Source organism: Numida meleagris, chromosome 2, assembly GCF_002078875.1.
Source record: "Numida meleagris isolate 19003 breed g44 Domestic line chromosome 2, NumMel1.0, whole genome shotgun sequence".
In the NCBI taxonomy this organism is placed as follows: Eukaryota; Metazoa; Chordata; class Aves; order Galliformes; family Numididae; genus Numida; species Numida meleagris.
Window position 1 is genome coordinate 60,629,100 of NC_034410.1, and position 18,286 is coordinate 60,647,385.

Consider the following 18,286-nt stretch of genomic DNA (forward strand, 5'->3'; position numbering starts at 1 on the left):
GTGTTTCTCTTCAGTGCTGCTGAACTTAAGAACTATAGGAAAAAAAAAAATTAAGCAACTCATTAGATGCTTACCATACTACTGATGGCTGAAGACACACAGTGGGAAACTATAACTCCTTACTGCACCATTTAACAAGACTCAGGCAAAGCAAACAAAAATTTTATTGGCAATATATTATTTCCTGTTTGGATTTGGGATGGCTGGCCACATTACGTTTACAAAATTTTGCTTTATAGATATACGTCTGATTTACATTTTAAAAGTAAAACTCGAAGCCAGTGTAACAATAAAGCTTAATGCCAGAAAAACCCAGAAGGCTGCAGTAAAATCCACTAATAAACACATTTTGGGAATACCTTGTAGATGCCAATAAGAATTTCTCTACTGTATTATCAAAGGAGCTTTAAGTACTGTACTACAAATCCCATGTAACAAGAAATAGATGAAGCGTATCAAACCATATACTGTCCTTTAAGATTCTTATATAAGAAGTCGGTTTCAAGAAGATCAGATTGGTATGTTAGTACTGGAGAGTAAAATGCATTATATAGCACATTATCCCCAGAATTATCCCCAAATCAAGTAATGCATATCCATAAAATCATAGCAAAATAAATTGAAACACATTATGGTTGGTAAGCGTGCTATTAAGGTACATGCACATCCTGAAACTGAGCCTTATGAACACAGGAGTCCATACTCATTATGGGATTGTGGTGTTTCAAAACCCTAAATGAATTTAAATTTTATTTAGTGATCTACTGGCTATTTCTCCTATACTAATATTACCAGAGGGCACTGCTAGCACTGTAGGGCTGTAGTACCTGGCCAATTTTCTATAGCTTAGGAAATGGCACAGGCTAGGCTGATGCCCTGCTTCCCCAGGAACGCTGCAGGCTCTTATGCTGACAGGAAGATGCTGTTTAGAGGAAATCTACCAAGAAACTTTTTTTGTCAGAAAACACATTACCAAAATCTAAGCTGTTTGTGGAATGTATGGGCTTCTGCAAGTTCTGCATTATGAAGTATTTTTCCAGAACTGACTGTTTCATCATTTCCCAACTGAAGAAGAAAAAAAACATGTATCATCCAAAGCCTTGTTTCACTTGTTTGATTAACTTCAGTGAAGAAAAGCCATGTGGGCTTTAAGAAGTGAAATTCAAGTCAAAGTGTTTAAAGTTTATAACAAATATTCTGCACTGATACTTATTTTCGTAACAAACTGCAGAAGCATGGCAAGTTGTTTTTTTTTTAATGTGAAAAATTAAAATCCCAAAAGTTGTAAATAACAACAAGAACACATTTCTAAAAGTAATGTCACCAATGATCTGTAAATCTAATTTCAATGTATTTTATCTGCAGATATAGAAATAGATTCCAAATTTACTATTCCAGTCATGTGACATAGCCACAAGGAACCGTTTGGCACGTGCTCACCAAGTGTGGATTTAACATCTATTGTTCATTCAATTCAATTAACAGATACACTAATGTTCAGAGGATTCATTCTGAACACACTTCAGTTTTAAGTGGTTTAATAGGGCTATGTTTTATTTTTTGCACAAACAACACCATATGCATTGCAAACCTACAAACTTGATGAAAGACGATGAAATTCTGAGCTTTTTCTTTGTGTCCCGTACACTTGTATGCAGGTAACTCTACACTGCATGGAACGAATGAGATGAAGCTGATATCCCACCCCTAACTCACTCCCAGACTGCTCTTCCACCAAGATGTCACCAGAGGACCAAGAACAGTGAGTGATTCCATGCTTGGAATTGGAGCACCTCCAGAGCAGAGGGAATCCTAAGTATCAGAAAATTGTTAACTGTGCTCCTTCACTGAAATTCAGACCGTGCTCAGGCCAGCTGCAAAGCTCCGAACAATTTTAATAGGACAAGAACTTCATCTCACAGTTTTATTAGGAAACCAAACTTCCTGGCACAGCCCCACAATATCCATCCATCTGTGGGAACTCCCTTGTTATTACTTCCATTCCCCTGTGGCAAGTGACTCTGTAAAGCAGCCAAATCTCACACAAAGGTTTGCTTCTTCACAGCTCCTCTGGAATCCCAGGGCGTAGATGAAAGCAAGGACTTGGCTGCGTTGGAAAGCATCCAGGAATGGAGCAATGAAAACAGGTAGCAATATGCCTACCCAGCAGCACAACGTTCCCTGTTAGATGGAGAGCAGGGAAGAGGACGCTTGCTTTTGTGCAGTTCAGGGAGAGAAATGAAGAGAACACGTAGGATGAGGCTGGGGAGGTGCATAGGGAATATTTATGGAGGGAAAATCCTGGTCTCAGAGTTAAGGAACTTGCCTTGGAACAGGCGGGTTCAGTGCTGGCGCCAACCCCAGCCTTCCCGTGTGTCTCGGCTCGCAACAGCATTTCCATGCTGCCGTGATTTATTGTAATGATGAGTTATTGGATGTTTCTAAGGAACACATTTGCTGCAGAGATGAAGTCTCATAGAGATATTTAGACAGCTTATTGCCAAGCGCTCACATAAAACATTCTCTCAAGTTAACCCATTATATGCCCTCCTTAGCATCTTCTCATTTAGTACACAACAAATTAAAGGAAGCTTGAGTAGTTACTATTTCATCACATATGGCTGTTGTATCTAAGGTGGGGGCATGAACTCCTCCTGCCCTTAATAACTCTGACAGGGCTTGCTAAATAGTTGGGTCAATGGCTTCCAAAGCAGCTGGTGAATTAAAATGAGCAACCACAGTTCTCCTAAAACAGCTTGATTTTCAGCAAGGGGCGTTCTAAAAATCACACCCTATTAAATTGTTTTAAACCAGACCCATGCAAAGTAAGCTGCCAAAAACTCTTTTGCAAAAACACCTGACTTCTGTGTGTGTCTCCCAAGTACAACGTAAGCTAATTACTGCACACACAGCACAAAATTAGCATAGTTAGAAAACATTCTCTTCTTCTGACCTGCAGCAATTACTTCCATGATCAAAAATCTTAACACAGTTGAGGATCTTCAAAATCCTAGTGATGGGCTTTAACTAATCTTCCCAAGTTTTTACAATGGTAGAACTCACACCAATTAAAACAGTGATCATCCAACTCAACTTCCAGGTCCTCCTGATGATCACACTAACAACTTCCAGGTGTGGTTATAGTCTATTTCAATCTTTTTGAGAGTGATCTTTAAAGATAAAACTTAATTAGGAAGTAATTAAAAAGTGGCATTTTAACTAACAGTGGCAATAAAGATCTCATACATAAAGGCATGTTCAACCAGAATTAAACCTTACTGTGCTCAATATGAGCAGGTTTGTGACCACTCATCTAATACACAAGACCCAGAGAGTCATGATCTAAACAGCATGGCACACCCATAGAGAGACTCAAATGGACACCTGGACCACACCACACCAAAAGAAGTGGGTGCACTGCTTTAAAGCCCAGCCTCCACCAGCTCAGTTAGCAGAATGATGCTGGCAAAGAGAAAGTCCAAAAGGCTTCTTTCTCTCTGCTTCTCAGTCTCCCTGTAGTATCCCACTTCCTAGATGAAAGCAAGCTTGTAGTTCATATTTGGTAAAATATGCCTCATGAACTTACCCCATCAGATTTGATATTACAAAAAGATTTCCAAATATACTAACGGAAAGATTTGAGCTTGGGTTTTCTTGTGGCTTCTCCCTCAAAATAAATCCCACTGTTGTATTGCAGGCGCCTTCTCAATGTCTTTTCACAATGTGAGCCAGGAACGGATGAGCCGATATTAATAGCTGACTCTCTACAACACACTGTGTCCTGTCATCTGTCATCTGCAGCACCATCAGCACTGCTGGGATTAATAATCAAATCATGGTACATAACAGACAAAGGAGCAAAAACTCTTCCTAATTTAAAACGTCATGAACTCCTGTATAATTATATTGACTGTACTAAATGTCTGCCATTCGTAAGTAGTGCACAGAGACTTAATTCCCTACGACAAGCACACCAAGATGAAAATCCTGATGCTCACTGACACGAGCTACGTGTCAAGGCCATGCCATTCAGACCTTTGCACATCTATGCAGCTGTGCTGAAGACCCTCCGTCAATCCCAGGAGCTTCAGATAGGCTCCAGGAGGAAAGCAGATGACAGGGTCATGTGTCACTTCCTTCACAGAGGAAGTACATGGTGAAACTCTACACTGTCAAAGGTAGCTGCCAAAACAGCAGTGACTGATTCCTTCAGCAGTGTGTGCCCAGCCTATCTGAAATAATATTCGAGCTTCATCCATCTTCATTTCTTTTTAGTTTTGCCAAGGTAACTGCGATTAACTTATCGAGTTTCAGTCTGAACTGCTTTGGGGTCAGGGGAGGCGAGGGAAAGAAAGGTTAATGCAAATGCATATGTTTGCCTTACAAGCCTAAATAAATAGCTGCTGTGATGTGGAGTAATGCTGTCTTTTAAAATAAATGTGTTAAATCCCTAGAGCCGAAACAACTAAAACGTGAGTTACTTTATCTCTTGGAACGTAGTTGTCAATACTCCTGAGCATCAGAGAAATGAAAAAGCTGAATTAGACACTAAGCTGCTTTCTCATAGAGATGCAGCTGATGGATTATCTCCAGTACCCAAAAAGAACAGCTGTACGCTATTCCACAGCCAGCCAAAAGCATGTAAATGCCAGCATGGGTTCTGCAGGCTTCTTCAACAGGTAGCAGGCCTGTTTCACCCACCAGACCACATCGGCTAGCTGCTTCCTGCTTTGAAACTTCAAACAGCACCGATCAGGAGTAATGCACGCTCCCTGGCACACCCCTGGGGATGAAGCACGCCGCTTCCCTGCCACAGCACTTCAGTTTCCAGTGCATTTCTTTCCTCTCTCTTCTTGCACGGCCCAGAGCCTGCTGAACTCTTGCATAATGCTGCTGCAATAAATGCAAGGCTGGGCTTCACTCTGCTGCTCGTGTGCTTATATCTTGAAGCGATGTTACTCGGCTGGATGCGCTGCAGGCTCCGACTTCACTCTCTGTTGGATGCCTATGCGCACACCTGTAGCTTTGCCGATGGATACAACAACACTGTTTTGAAATGTCTTCGTACAACGCTCAGCTTCCCGAAAATCGGTTTGTGGGGATTTTGCTTCCCCTTCCCACTACAACCAGGGAAATAAAGATACCATAAGATCGAGCGCTCAAGCAGCATTACAGCCCAAGGTCAGGCCTGCCCTATTTATATAGCTGCGTTCTTACTTTAACACTTAAAAATTCTTCTAGTCCATTTTTGTCTTCTTCCTACAAATGATGCTTGCAACAAGCAAAGTGCCTTTGCTCATGCACACCGACAGAGCCCTTTCCCCCAGTAATAGCCTAGGAGCTAATAACTATTTTTGAGCAGCTCCAGCGCAGCCAGACGCTGTTATTGGCTGTTTATGTAACAGGGAATTAACCCCCACCGACACCTTTCAGGAATCCATCCCCAGAGCACACAGAGCACTGCACAAGAGCTCATTAATGCGGTAAGCCCAAGGCCGCCCGCTCCGGAGGGCTGTCTCAGAGCAAACATGCTCAACCCGCAGTTTCAGTCATGGAAGAAATTACTCAATTAATTGCAGACAACAAAAACAACAGGGTTATAACTAATGTACAGTAAATGCTCCGTGGGTGTAATGCAAGCTCATTTCCCAGTAGCGTGCTCTCACATCCTAACGCGTTTCTCACCCCTCCGCTGGAAAACAGCTTCAGCAAGTTAAATCCACTTCTGTTTTCTCCCCTACACGCGTTTGTTTTCTGGCAATGCAGCGCGACGCAACTCCGCTATTAACCAGGGCAGGGTTTGCTCTCCTCAGACGCGTTTTTACAGCAGAGCGCTCTGCTGCAGAGCACTTGTGCTCACTTCCAGACGAGACATCACCCTTTCCCAAGTTACAGCCCGGCCGGGAGCACGCCGAGGCGCCGCCCGCCCCGGGGCGAGCTGGGAGCTGTCCCGTCCCCAGCTGCGGTAGGAAACGCAGCCAGCGGCACGGCGCGGACTCACCGGAGCAGGCGCTGCCGTCTCTGTCCGTCATGCCCTCCATGCATGGTGGAGCTGCCCCGCGCGGGACCTCGGCACACGATGCCGGCGTGCGGCTCGCGGCGCAGTACCTCCGCACGCAGCGCACGGCTCCCAGAGCCGGCCACGCTCCTCAACGCGCCCGCCCGGCCCGACCCGACGCGTCCCTTCCCGAGGGCGGCCCCCACGCCGCCGCAGCCGCGGGGCCGCCGCCTGCTCCGGGCTCGGCGGCCACGGAGGAGGCAGGGAGGCCGCGGGCCGGCCGCGATCCCCGGGCCCTCCCCCGCCACTGCGCCATGGCAACCGCGGTGCGGCGCGGCCGGGCCCGCCTCTTACGCAAGAGGAGGGCGCAGGAAGCGCCGCCGCCGAGAGGCCCCGGGCCGGTGCCCAGCTGCTGACCCAGCCCGGGCCGCTCAGGTTGCGGCTAGAGGCCCCGAGAGCTGGCCGAGGAGTAGAAAAATCGACATGCCCAGCTAGAGCCCAGGAGATGAAAGGGAGGGAAGTGCGCCGCGGGCAGCGGGATTTACGAGGAAGGTGCACGCAGCTGTAACACAGCGCTTGCCAAGAGACTTAGGTCTTCCTTCAGGAAAACACGTAAGCATGTTCTTAAACCCACTGCTATTCAGGGCAGCCCGTAAGCATGTGCTGAAGGTTAAGCATAGCGTTCTCAAACAGAAGTCCTTAAGCACTGTGCTAAGGGCGTCCGTTTTTTTTCCTAACTCCAAGTCCCTACGAACCAACCGAATGAATCGCCCTCATTTAATTTTAACACCCTCTTTACCTTCTTTCAAATTAAACCAGAGAACGCAAACAGAAAACAAGTTTCACTTTCTGTTGAGAGGATAAAACCTAACTTTATACTTTGTCATTCTTTTTCCTGTAGGACCAACAAGCTGCACGCTGCCCCGCATCCCCACCAACGAGTACCTTTCACAAGGAAGAAGCCTGCACCCAGCAGAACGACCGCTGCCTGCAACAAGCCCCATGGTTCCCTCGATGCGCAGCTGCAAGCCAGGAGGGATCACACAGAGCGATGCATGCATGTTCTTTATCCACTGATGATCCCTTCCGAAACCAACTTTAAAACGCTGCAGCCAGAACGTATTTCTGCCACTAACGGCCACAGATAAGACGGCTGCTTCTCAGTTCAGATGAGGTTACAGGCACAGGCTGAGGTCTCTGCCTGTTGGACAAGTGACACCCACCTGCCCTTGATGTCTCCAAAACTTCTGACAAATAGCATAGGGAACAAGTTCCTTACCTTACATACAAACATTACAGTTCAGTAATGTTCACCGGTGAGATAAAACGGCTGCAACTGTGTCAGTTTCTCTTTCACAACACACCACCAGGGCTCTTAGCTGCTGATTTCCTACAAGGAAATTGTATCCTCTATTGGAGATAGAGACCTTACTAAATAGTGAATCCGTGTTTTTTGCTCTCCTTGCTGTCATGTAGGAATACTGTGCCCCACATACTAAGCTATTGCTTTATTTATGTTCTTTATACACGCAGAAAAAGGGACTTTGGGAAACAGTTTGCACCAGTTTTAGACTCAGCTAATCAGAGTTTTGGATGAGTTTTATAATGGAGAGTTTTGAAGGCAAACATTTTTATGCAACTCTTCTGTTCCTTCTTTCCTTTTGGGTAGATAGCCTTGATAGGAGAACTTGTGGGAGGCAGACTGATCTACTGCAGGCCTGGAGACAGATGGCAAAGCACCCTGCCAGAATGTTATGTTAGGATCAAGGTATCTCCCATTCTTGTTAGCTATGTCTAAGTGCTATGGCAGGCAGGAGCATCTTTATTACCCCCTTTACCTCTTCTCCTCACCTGCAGTAATTAGCACTGCTCAGTCTCAAGCTAAAGGCTCCGCTACCTTCCTGCAAACCTTACTGTCATAAATAGGTAGGGACAAAGAAGTAAGGAAGAATCTCAGGCATCTGTGCCTAACCAAACCATTTACCTTTCAGGAAATAATGGTTTCACCATGCTCTTGCAGTTAGGTATGGGACCTGGACAAAATAAATTAATCTGAAACCCTAATGCTGTAACTGCCCCACCATACTTCTCTAGGCTCTTCAAACAGGAAACTAAAGCCCAAAGAAGTAGGTTAATGATCATGAATAAATAATTTTCTTTCATAAAAACATTTAAGGAAGGCCACCATCACCCTGCAAAAAAAAAAAAAAAAAGACAGTTTGTTCAGCAGCCTGTGGGTAGTAAAACTACCCCAAGAATTTCAAATGTGCAAATGTGACAGGACTGCTGCTAAATCAGAAGAGTAATGGAAAAAGGGGCATAAGTTAGATGTTCAAAGTTTTTTCTCCACTGTTCTCATGGTTTAAATACTTACAGGCACAAAATTAACACAAGTAGCATGAAGAAATAAATGAGTTAATAGCTACAGCCATTGCTCTGAGGCACAAACTAGAACACAGGAAGTTCCATACAATCACGAGGAAGAACTTCGTTACTGTGAGGGTGACAGAGCACTGGAACAAGCTGCCCAGAGAGGCTGTGGAGTCTCCTTCTCTGGAGATATTCAAAACCCACCTGGACACCTTCCTGTGACCTGCTGTAGGGAATCAGCTTTAGCAGGGGGGTTGGACTGGATGGTTTCCAGTGGTCCTTTCCGAACCCTACAATTCCGTGATCACTGCTGTGCAAAAAACCTCAAAATTAACAACAAAGAGATTATTCATACTGATCTAAGTTTGTAAAACAAATGTAGGAAAAAAAAAAAAAGACCCCTTACATGAGATCACAGCGGGGCCCAAATGGCTACTCTCTCCTGTGAAGGAAGAAAATTGGATGCTCAACTAAGTGAGTTTTCACTCAGAAGCAGAACCATCAAGACGTTGCTTCTAATGCCACCGATTCACAAAATGGAGATTACCATGCAGGCTTCTCTCCCCTCCCCCAAGGGGCACAACACTAAGGATGCCAAGTGTTTTCAGTCATTAGGCACTAGGGACCACAGCACTTCTGTTTATCTACCTCTTTCTTGGAGTAATGTCATGGCCTATTACAAAATTAACCAGTAATGAAACAAAAACAGATTACAAAGTGACAATCTCCATTTTCTAAAGTTGAAAACCCAACCTCTTCCACCAGAGTGAAAGTCCAGGTGATGAAATAAACCTTGAACTGTGTCCCACTGTTGAGCTACTCATTGCTTTTCGAAACAAATGAGTGCCTCATCCCAGACACTGCAATTTAGCAATTTAATCTGTACACGTGTCCTGATGACAGATGTCATGAAGAGAGAGCAGAGAGCCAGCAGCCAAACAAGAGTTTCCCTGATCAATGCCACTGACTAGAACTGCAGTTGAAATCATAGGGGAAGCCGGAGCTTACTGGAAGAGCCCTGTAATGCAATTCCAGGCAGAGCCAGCAGCAGCAGCAACAGGGGGGTGGTAGTCTCCTGCAGTGGGTCTCATGAATATCCAGCAGTCATCCAGATAGTAAGTGAGGTGGGTAATAATGAGGAGGAGCTGTTTACCATCTACTTGTCCAGCATAATTCTGCCTGCACCATCTTGTTAGCTGTCCCAGTGGTTTCCAGTGGTGCACGAGCAGGAGAGATAACAGAGAAGAGCTCTGAACTGCAACTCACAGACAGGGAGGACAGGGGTGGTGAGGGCCACAGTCCTTTTACCTTCTGAGTTCCCCCATATTAAACATAGGTATCTTTCATATACATTTTGATTATCAGTCTCATCTCAGTTACTTCAACTATTGCTGAATTCTAAATTCTGTTTTCATTAAAAACTGAAACAAAATTTGTGCATTTCTGATGTGTAACATACAGCTGTCACAAGTGACAACACTGCAGATACAGGAAGAGAGAATTAATTAAGTATTTTTTCAATTTTCCATTTCTAAATAACAAATCCTGAAAATAAGAACTCGGTATGGTATGCAGTCTTCACCCTAAGTCAGGTAGCAAGACATGGTGGAAAAATATGGCACTTTGTTGGAACTGCTGTAAATATGACTGAATAAAAAGTTTTACCTGGTTTTGAAAAAAATCTCACATAGTCTATCCAGTGGTTTTGTCCCATTACACAATGGTTAAAACCAGGTATAATGCAATTTTGAACCATGCTCACACAAGGTATCTCACCAAGTTTAAACTATTATTTAAACTGCAGTATTTTTACTACTAGAGAAACCTAACAGAGGAGCAACATGCTTGGAACATCTGTCGCAGTGATTGAAAGAAGTCTATGACAGGAATAGCAAACACTTATTTTCTTTTCTGAGATGCTGTCAATCTGTTGAAGCAAAGTATCAGTAAAGTAGATTGTCTAAGAGCTAACTCACATTGGCCTGTCTCCTCCCAGACAAAGATGATTAAAATATTCCCCTGTTGTATAACCCTGTCTGGTTGCTTATTATTATCTGCCATCTCTGTGTTGGGGTGGGGGGGGAATCTTTGTCAAAGCTAGTAAGCATGTTACAGTGTGCTATGTAAAAAATAATTCCTATGTCTATGTCTAAAACCCTCACCTAATGAAATTCAGATTTTCAAGTGTGTCAATTATTATTTACATTTAAATAATCAGCTGTATGACTCAACAGAATCCTGAAGATACAGCCCCTTAAGCAAAGCTGCCTGTCATGAGGCATTCTGCAGAGCGGATCAAAGCCACGTGTATTTATTACACATCTTTTCAGTTGCTTCATGGGAGATGACAGAGTGGCTGCTCGTCCCATGCTGACGCTGGCTCTCCAAGAAGGACTTCTGTGGTGCTCACCCCTGAGGTGGCCAAAAATCTTTCAGGGTCTTGTATGAAGGTGTACAAAAGGTTCTTTCATACAACAACAGTGTCCTGCTGCACAAACTAACTACCATGAGGTGCCTTCCTCTTCCATAATGATGAGGAAGGGAAGAGCTGCATTTGGGCTCCCTCTGAGCACAAAGGTAAAGGAAACAGATTCACCAAAAAGCAACACTGTCTTATCAACAGCATCAGCACACAGCTAAGGTGGGCACGTATCTCTTGAGCTCTGGAAGAATAAGCCTTGAAACTCAGCTGGAAGAAGATAGGCCAGTAGGCTTCTAACATGGGAAAATGCTCCAAGTGACCAATAACAGTACTCATTGACATGGGACAATACAGCCTTCAAAGGGCTGGACGTAGATGCATGACCTGGACAGTTTCACTGAGCTTTGTGCTCAGCAAGGTTCAGGAGAGCTGACTACTAACACTCCAGATGTTCTCAGACCAGCGGCTTCACCAGGTGCCAACACCACCACAGTGCTGCAGGCTACAGCTCTGGGATGTTCAGCCAAAGATGGCAACATCACCAGTTTTCTAGCTGAAACCATGAGATGTGAAGTGATTTAAGAAATGCTGTGATAGATGTTAAGAATGAAATTTAAAAAAAAAAAAAAAAGAAAACAAAAAAAGAAAAGGAGCTGAGCAGTGAATATGGATGTAAAAGCTTCCTGAGAAACTTCAGTATCAAACAGCTAAGATAGAACCAAGCATCAGCACTCAAGGAGAACTGAAATTACTGTGAGAAGGGCATTAAATATGAAAGCCTTAAAGTTGTTTGCTGACTATTTGGAAAACAAACAAACAAACAAACAAGTCAGAATACTTGCATATTCAAATAAATAGTTGAAAATTCTATTTTCGTATGTAAAATATGTAAATATTCATGTTAACTTATATCGTGCTAAAAAGATTCAGATGACATCTATATACAAAATATAGACTTAAAAGCAGAATGTTTTCTTCTGCCTAATGTTTTCTTCTAGATACAGGACTCTTTACTTCAAAGAGGACCACTATGCAAAGGAATCCTTGCTAACTTTCAAATTCTGTACTGAACATATTATGTACTTAGTACATAAATCCAAAAAAGTTCACAATCAAGGTATAGTCTGCAGTTCATATTAGGATCTTTTGCAAACAATGTGGAAAAAGATGGTTGTGTAACTTGCCAAGTTGATGCCCAATATCCACCAAATCTTTTTGCATCCCACCTCCTACTTGCACGTGGTGCTTTTATTGAAACTGATGGATGCAGATCTCATCTTACTTAGATCAAAGCCTTGATCTCACCTCACATCCACTGGTCCTTTCCAAATGGCCTCTGAAGTCTCTAGGAAGACTTTATTCCATTTTTGTTCCTATTCTTTGTGCCATCTTTGTTCCTATTCTTTCTATCCCTTCTTAAACATCAACACAAGGGCTTCAGCCATGCTATCCATTTTAAACTGCTCCTAGACAGGCCTAGAGATGCATACCCAGTACATTAAAAAGGTAGGGCAGAGTTTTCTCTGCAGGTAGCAGGCAGGCAGAGCTCCTTTTCAACTAATTTATTTTAATGCTGCTGTGGTTTTGTTGTTGCATTAATTACGCAGTAGGGCACCCACAGCTTTGTATAAACATCTTTTTGAATTATTTACAACAAAATAAAAGAGAATCAGTAGTTTCTCAGCATCTCTGAGAACTGTGTAACTCTTGAAGTTCAGCACTAAACATAAAATGTGCTAAAGATCAAATAATGTATTCACCAACGTGCATGCGTTGCAAGGCATAGTAACAGGTCAGCGCTACAACCAACAAGCTTTAGCTACAGCCAATGACACCTTGTTCAAGCATTCAGAGCAGAACACTTACTCAAAGATAAAAGCAAAAGTTTTGGCTGAAAATGGTCCAAAGTACCAATAGAGAAATTAAACTTCCCAGATTCCTGCATTACCACTTGGGTTTTCTCCCCATCAGAAAGGCAGGAATCAATGAGGCAGCAAGTCTCAACCCACACCTTCCTCCATGGAGATGGGTCTGTTGGGGAGCTTTCCCTTGTGTTCCTCCTGCTGCCCCCCAGCATAGGACCACCACCAGTCCCTACCCAGTACTACTCAGCTGGGAACTTTAATTGTGATGGAAGACAACAAGTGGGCAGTAGGTTTCAGGAGAGCTCCCTCAAGGCTAATGAGGAAATGTCAAAACGAACTATGGTATACTCATGGCTGCGTGCATCTCCGAAAGAAAGCATTTAGTGGCAGATCCATACACAACGGGATTGTGCCTGTCAGTATGAGCTTAAGGCCCATAATCAGGATCAGACACTACGATGTGAACCACAGTGTTCGCCACAGCAGTTGCTACACTTCCGTCCATTTTCCAACAACTTCTGCTGATACGGTTGCAAAAATTGCTGACATTTCTCCCCAGAGTGCTCATGCACCAAACAAACTCCTCACACACACACACAGAATAAATAATGTGAATATGGAGAGAGGTTTGAAACAAGTAGTATACATTAATTTATAATATATATGTATATTCCTTGCTTTAGCCACCTCTCTTTTTTGAAGTACTCATATTAAGTGCTACACTGAATAGAAGCAGCTGAGCAAACAATCTTCGGATTACTGGAAAAAATACAGTGGTGAGATTTTGCAGGCTTTTAGCCCACTACAAAGACCCACAGTTTTTTGCCTAATCTGAAAGACAAATTGTTTCAATGAGTGAGGATTTCCCCTCTTTTCAGAAAGCAGAAACTCACTATGCATGTGTAACCCAGCCTAAACAGCCAAAAACATCCCAGTCTGCACGTGTACCCACCCCAGACCACAATGCAGCAGCAACTTTGGCATTCCAAATGTGAGACAAAAGAATTAAAGGAAAATTGTGAAGTACCATTTCTTCAAACTTACGAAATTACTATCATTCAAAAGAAGACATGCACAAAGCGAATTTCTCTAGCACTTTACATAAAAATTACTTCAGCGGAAATTTTTTTGAACAAAGGGTATGAAAAGGTCACGCTACTTGGGCTATAAAGTGACAGCATTCAGGCACGCAACCAAGGAAATGTTAACATTCATACTTTTAACACTAATACCAATAATAGTACTGTCTCATACATACAACAAAAACAGATTCTGTTGACTTTCTGCTAGTCTCAGTCAGGTTATATCATTTACACCCAAGCTAGACTGCAGCACTTTTACTGCTGAAATCCTTTTGGCATCACATTTAGTGACCATGGAAAACATATGTATGAAGTCTTCCAAGCTTTGTCTTTTTTTCTTTTTTAATGAATCCAGTGAAATAGTTTTGCACTCTTGAGTCCAATAGTTTTCCTCCAAGTAACTGAGTAATTGTTATCCTTCCTCCCATTCCATGATCCCATTTCCAGCCTCACAACCAAATTTTCCACCTTTTATCAACCACTCCATCTCCACTCTCACAGCTAGACAGAAGCTCTGAGAAAGTGAGCTAGAAGCTACAGTGCACAATATGGAATCCTTGCAAAAAAAAGCTAACATTGTGTTGGAACACACAGACAGCAACAGAGGTCTGTGAGGAAAGCCTTCTGCTGTATCCACCATAACTGTTGTACTGAGGGATATGGTTTAGTGCAAAATACTGGTGATAGGTGAACAGTTGGACTGGATGATCCTAGAGGTCCTTCCAAACTTGGTGATTCTATGATTCTATAAACTGGGTGTCAGCAGGAGCATTTTGGTCAAACTTTGTTGCTGCAGTCCAGAAAGACATAAACAAATCACAAGATACTCAGAAAAGAGCAGAGAAAGGATGAATTACTTATCTAATCTAAATAAAAGAAAATTGAAGGGAGCCAAGGTAAAGAGTCGTCAACTGCACAGAGGATGATGCCAAGAGGAAAGAAACTGTGTTTTCCTCATCCATGGCCAGCAGAATAACAAATTACAATACCAAAGAGTGTACCAAAACAGTAGGAAAAGATTTCTGATGAAGAAATGCACTGGAACAGAACATGTGTGTGATATTGTATATCATATGGGGCCGGGGGGAGAGAGAGCATCTGCGTTGATCATTTCATAAGTTATCTTCATCACATATATAAATACGATGAAGAATATACATGTATGTATGAAGATGCTAGAAGCTGTCAGAAGTGATCAAGCCCTAGCCAGCTCTGTTTCAGGGCAAGCTGTTCAGATCATTTCTTGGGGATCTAGTTCAGCCCCTGTGACTCTGCATTTATGCAAACCTCTTCACTCTTTTCCCTGCACTGAGTGCCCACTAAGAGAGGAGCAGTCCCTTTAATTTCAGAATACAGAAAGGGGAGAGGCTTTGGTCTTGATGTCCCTGGTAATCCTGGGTGAAGGTCAGGTACACCCTGGCCTAGCAGTAAGTCTACAGCTGAACAGTAAACAGTGACGTAGCGATGCGAGTCCTGCAAGTCACCTGAACCGAGGAAAAAACCAAAGTCCATGTAACACGGTACAGAGAAAAAAAAGAACAGAGTAGTTCACAGTTAGATACCACAAGGTCTACATATAGATAGCTGCAAAAATCTACTGGAACGTCACCTCTGACTTCTCTACACTGTACCAGCAGAGAATGCATATTGTTTGCTGAAATTAGCTTCTCTGCACCCTGCTGCTAAATTAACAATACTGCTTTCCCCTCTCACATGTGTATTTTGTCTACACAAACTACTAGCATTTGGGGCTAAAAACTAGTTTGCTTCTTTATACCATACCTAGCAAAGCAGAGATCTCTCTCTGTTGGAGTGTAGAGGCTCATCACCCCCCAGATGTCCAAACAAATGAGCCATATCTCTCATCTCACTGGGATTTAGCTTGGGTTTATTCTAGAAAAATATTCTTTTTTCCCATTGTCCCATGACTAAGCTTTCTTTCTCTATTTAATTGTTATAATTTTATCTTCCCTTTCTTTTTCTCTGCTCTCTCTTCTCCTTCCAACCTTTTCTTGTTTCCACCAGCTACTCTTCTCCATCGTTGCTCCTAATTTCTCTATGCCATACTACAAGGGAGAAAAGAAAAAAACATGAAGGGACAAGCATATTGAACTCCAATAAAATAGGGACACTCCCAGTGCCTTCCTGCTCCAAACAAATGTCTCCAAGCTTCAGTGATCCATAAGGACAATGTCAAATTTTGCTCTTCTATCAAGATTAAGTAAATTAAGAAATATTTCACATACAGAGAGAGGGTGGGAAAAGGAAGCAAGACTGAAAGAGTGATCGAAGATGCAGAACACTTAGTAAGGGTAGGTAAGAACAAAAACATTGCAATAATGGCTTAAAAATTTGGGATACAAACTACTGTGCCTCTAAGGGACAAAGCACAGATCACAGAATAACGCAGGTGGCTTCAAAAACTGTTTTGTGTTCTCCTGTCTCTGAACTGCTCTAGGGCTTTGAGGGGCCGTGCCATCACCTGGATGCCTGGAGCTCCATTTTACGAAGAATTTCATATACTAACCATCATGTCTTAAAGGCAAGAGTACTCCAACGTATGTGCCGTCTTTCACAGTATGGCTTCCAACATGAGTCCAGAGCTGAAACATGTTCTCCAAGAATGGGAGATTACAAAGACCCTGTTATAACTACTGTAGCTTTATGGAGAAAATGGTAGGGCTGCAGCCTTGGTGAAGATCTCAGCCATAGTACTGACATATTCTTTTGGCTCCTACTGGCAACACCGTGAGTAGAAGGGTTTTAAGAACTGAAGCCTTCCAAGGAAATAATTCAGACAGAAGAGAACACCTCAACACTTACAGCGTTACCATACTTTTCATTTACAAAAGCATTGTCCACAACACATGCATCACTAAGTTCATTCTGGACTCACATCTCATGCAAAGCAACTGTTGAGTTTAGATACAACAGCTTTTGACAAACAATTTATTAGAATCATTGCTGGGCACACACTTTTTGTTCTGTAGTACAGACAGCCTTAACTGAAAGGGTTATTTCCTTTTGTTGTTCGATGGAAGTAGATTAGGATTGTTACAGTACTGGGCTTTGCTTGATGGAAAGTTTCTATATCCCACACATGCACACATGCTCCAAAGCCCAAGAAAAATAAACAATGTTAAGCTGTGGTCATATTTTTATTTATAACTGTCACATCAATCCTCATTATTCTTGAAATATCCAAAACCTTACACAAGGCATGGCAGATATGGCCTTTGGCTTCACGAGATGTACTTGACAGGGTAACAACAGCTGGTACTGAGTGAGATTTGTATTGGCAAGCTACATGAGATGTCATGGCGTACTCATTTGGAAAGTACCTAGGAGCCATGCTTCAACTCATTTTGAAACAAGAAAGGCAAGTTCTTTCTGGTTTGTATAAGGTTATATATCAGAAAACCACAAAAACTTCCCACATTAGTAACTAAGATTTTCTTAGCTGAATAAAAAAATATATACAAGGGTATGCATGCATATTCAAAGCTTTTTCATTACACGCAAAATGGAAAAAAAAAAAGTGAACTCTGAAAGATGGGTAGATGTTCCACAATTGCCGCTGTAATCAAAAGAGGCAGCTAATATGGAAGTTATCTTCCATTTCCTAAATGGAAAATGCACTAGTATCAACAAACTACTTAGAAACTTATGGCAAAGGGGGGGGGGGTAAGGTGTGGTTCAGATCAGAAGTGCTGACCATCTCATCTTACAATTTCCACTTACCAGAACTAAGAGTACTTACATAAGCCTAAAGGAGTTAATACGAAAAACGTATCTCAAAATGTGAGCCAGCATGTGTGATTACATATTATTCTACAACTGATTTTTTTCTTATACTTGTAGCATTAAGCAATTATAAAATGTACTACTAAGTTCTTTAGTTATGTCATAAACCTTGGCAGTGTTTGATAATTTCTTAAGAGGTTTGACGGAGGAATCAAAAGGTTACAGAAATCTCACATTTTCTTCTTAAGTTCTTGACTTTCACAACAGTACGATCATATGGAAGAAGCAAATGTGCAAGTAACAGATGAAAGAAGGCAAATAAACATATCTCAAGTTCCTTCCTTCTGAAACTTCAAAAATCATATAGTTTAAGCCAAGTTCAGAAAGCCCTAGCTCAAGACTGAGCCCCCGAGGTTATGAACACTACTGAACATAAGCGCTCTGTAATCAAACCCCTAATTCTGTGCTGTGTTCAAGCTAGCAGTTGCTAGCTGAATTAGCTCCCTAACTCAGTGCTACCCAGGTTGGGCAGCAAAGAACTGCAAGCAAGGTTGGCAATTTGCTAACAGAGGGAAAATTTGCTCTATCCCAGCACACTCCTTCCCAGCCTGGGTCTGCTCTCCATCTTTTCCAAGAGCATCCAGCAGGTGGTATGAGGAGGGCAGGGGATGTAATGACAGTAGCCTGTGGTTCCCACCATACAAGTATCCTGCCCTATCAGGGAAATACATATGTAGCAATGAATAGGTTATTTCCCCAGATTTTTAGCAACATAAAGCCAAGAGGAGGAAGCGGGGTCAAGAAA

At 42.6% G+C, this 18,286-nt stretch overlaps 1 protein-coding gene and 1 long non-coding RNA gene across 3 annotated transcripts in view; one reads left to right on the forward strand and one right to left on the reverse strand.

The window, feature by feature from the left end:
* HIVEP1 (human immunodeficiency virus type I enhancer binding protein 1) overlaps nucleotides 1–18,286 on the reverse strand; it is a 114,110-nt gene that overhangs the window by 68,684 nt on the left and 27,140 nt on the right. Inside the window, exon 1 of one of the 2 annotated variants that reach the window (XM_021385433.1) lies at nucleotides 6,002–6,241. The exons of the other annotated variant lie outside the window; for it this stretch is intronic. Coding sequence (XP_021241108.1) covers nucleotides 6,002–6,041 — 40 coding nt within the window. The 5' untranslated portion in view covers nucleotides 6,042–6,241. Of the gene's footprint in view, nucleotides 1–6,001; nucleotides 6,242–18,286 lie in introns of those variants that run through there. 2 annotated transcript variants of the gene reach the window in all.
* Nucleotides 6,315–10,398, forward strand: LOC110393025. The gene is made up of 2 exons (XR_002434745.1): nucleotides 6,315–6,610; nucleotides 6,900–10,398. It is a non-coding gene; the product is annotated as an uncharacterized LOC110393025 (long non-coding RNA).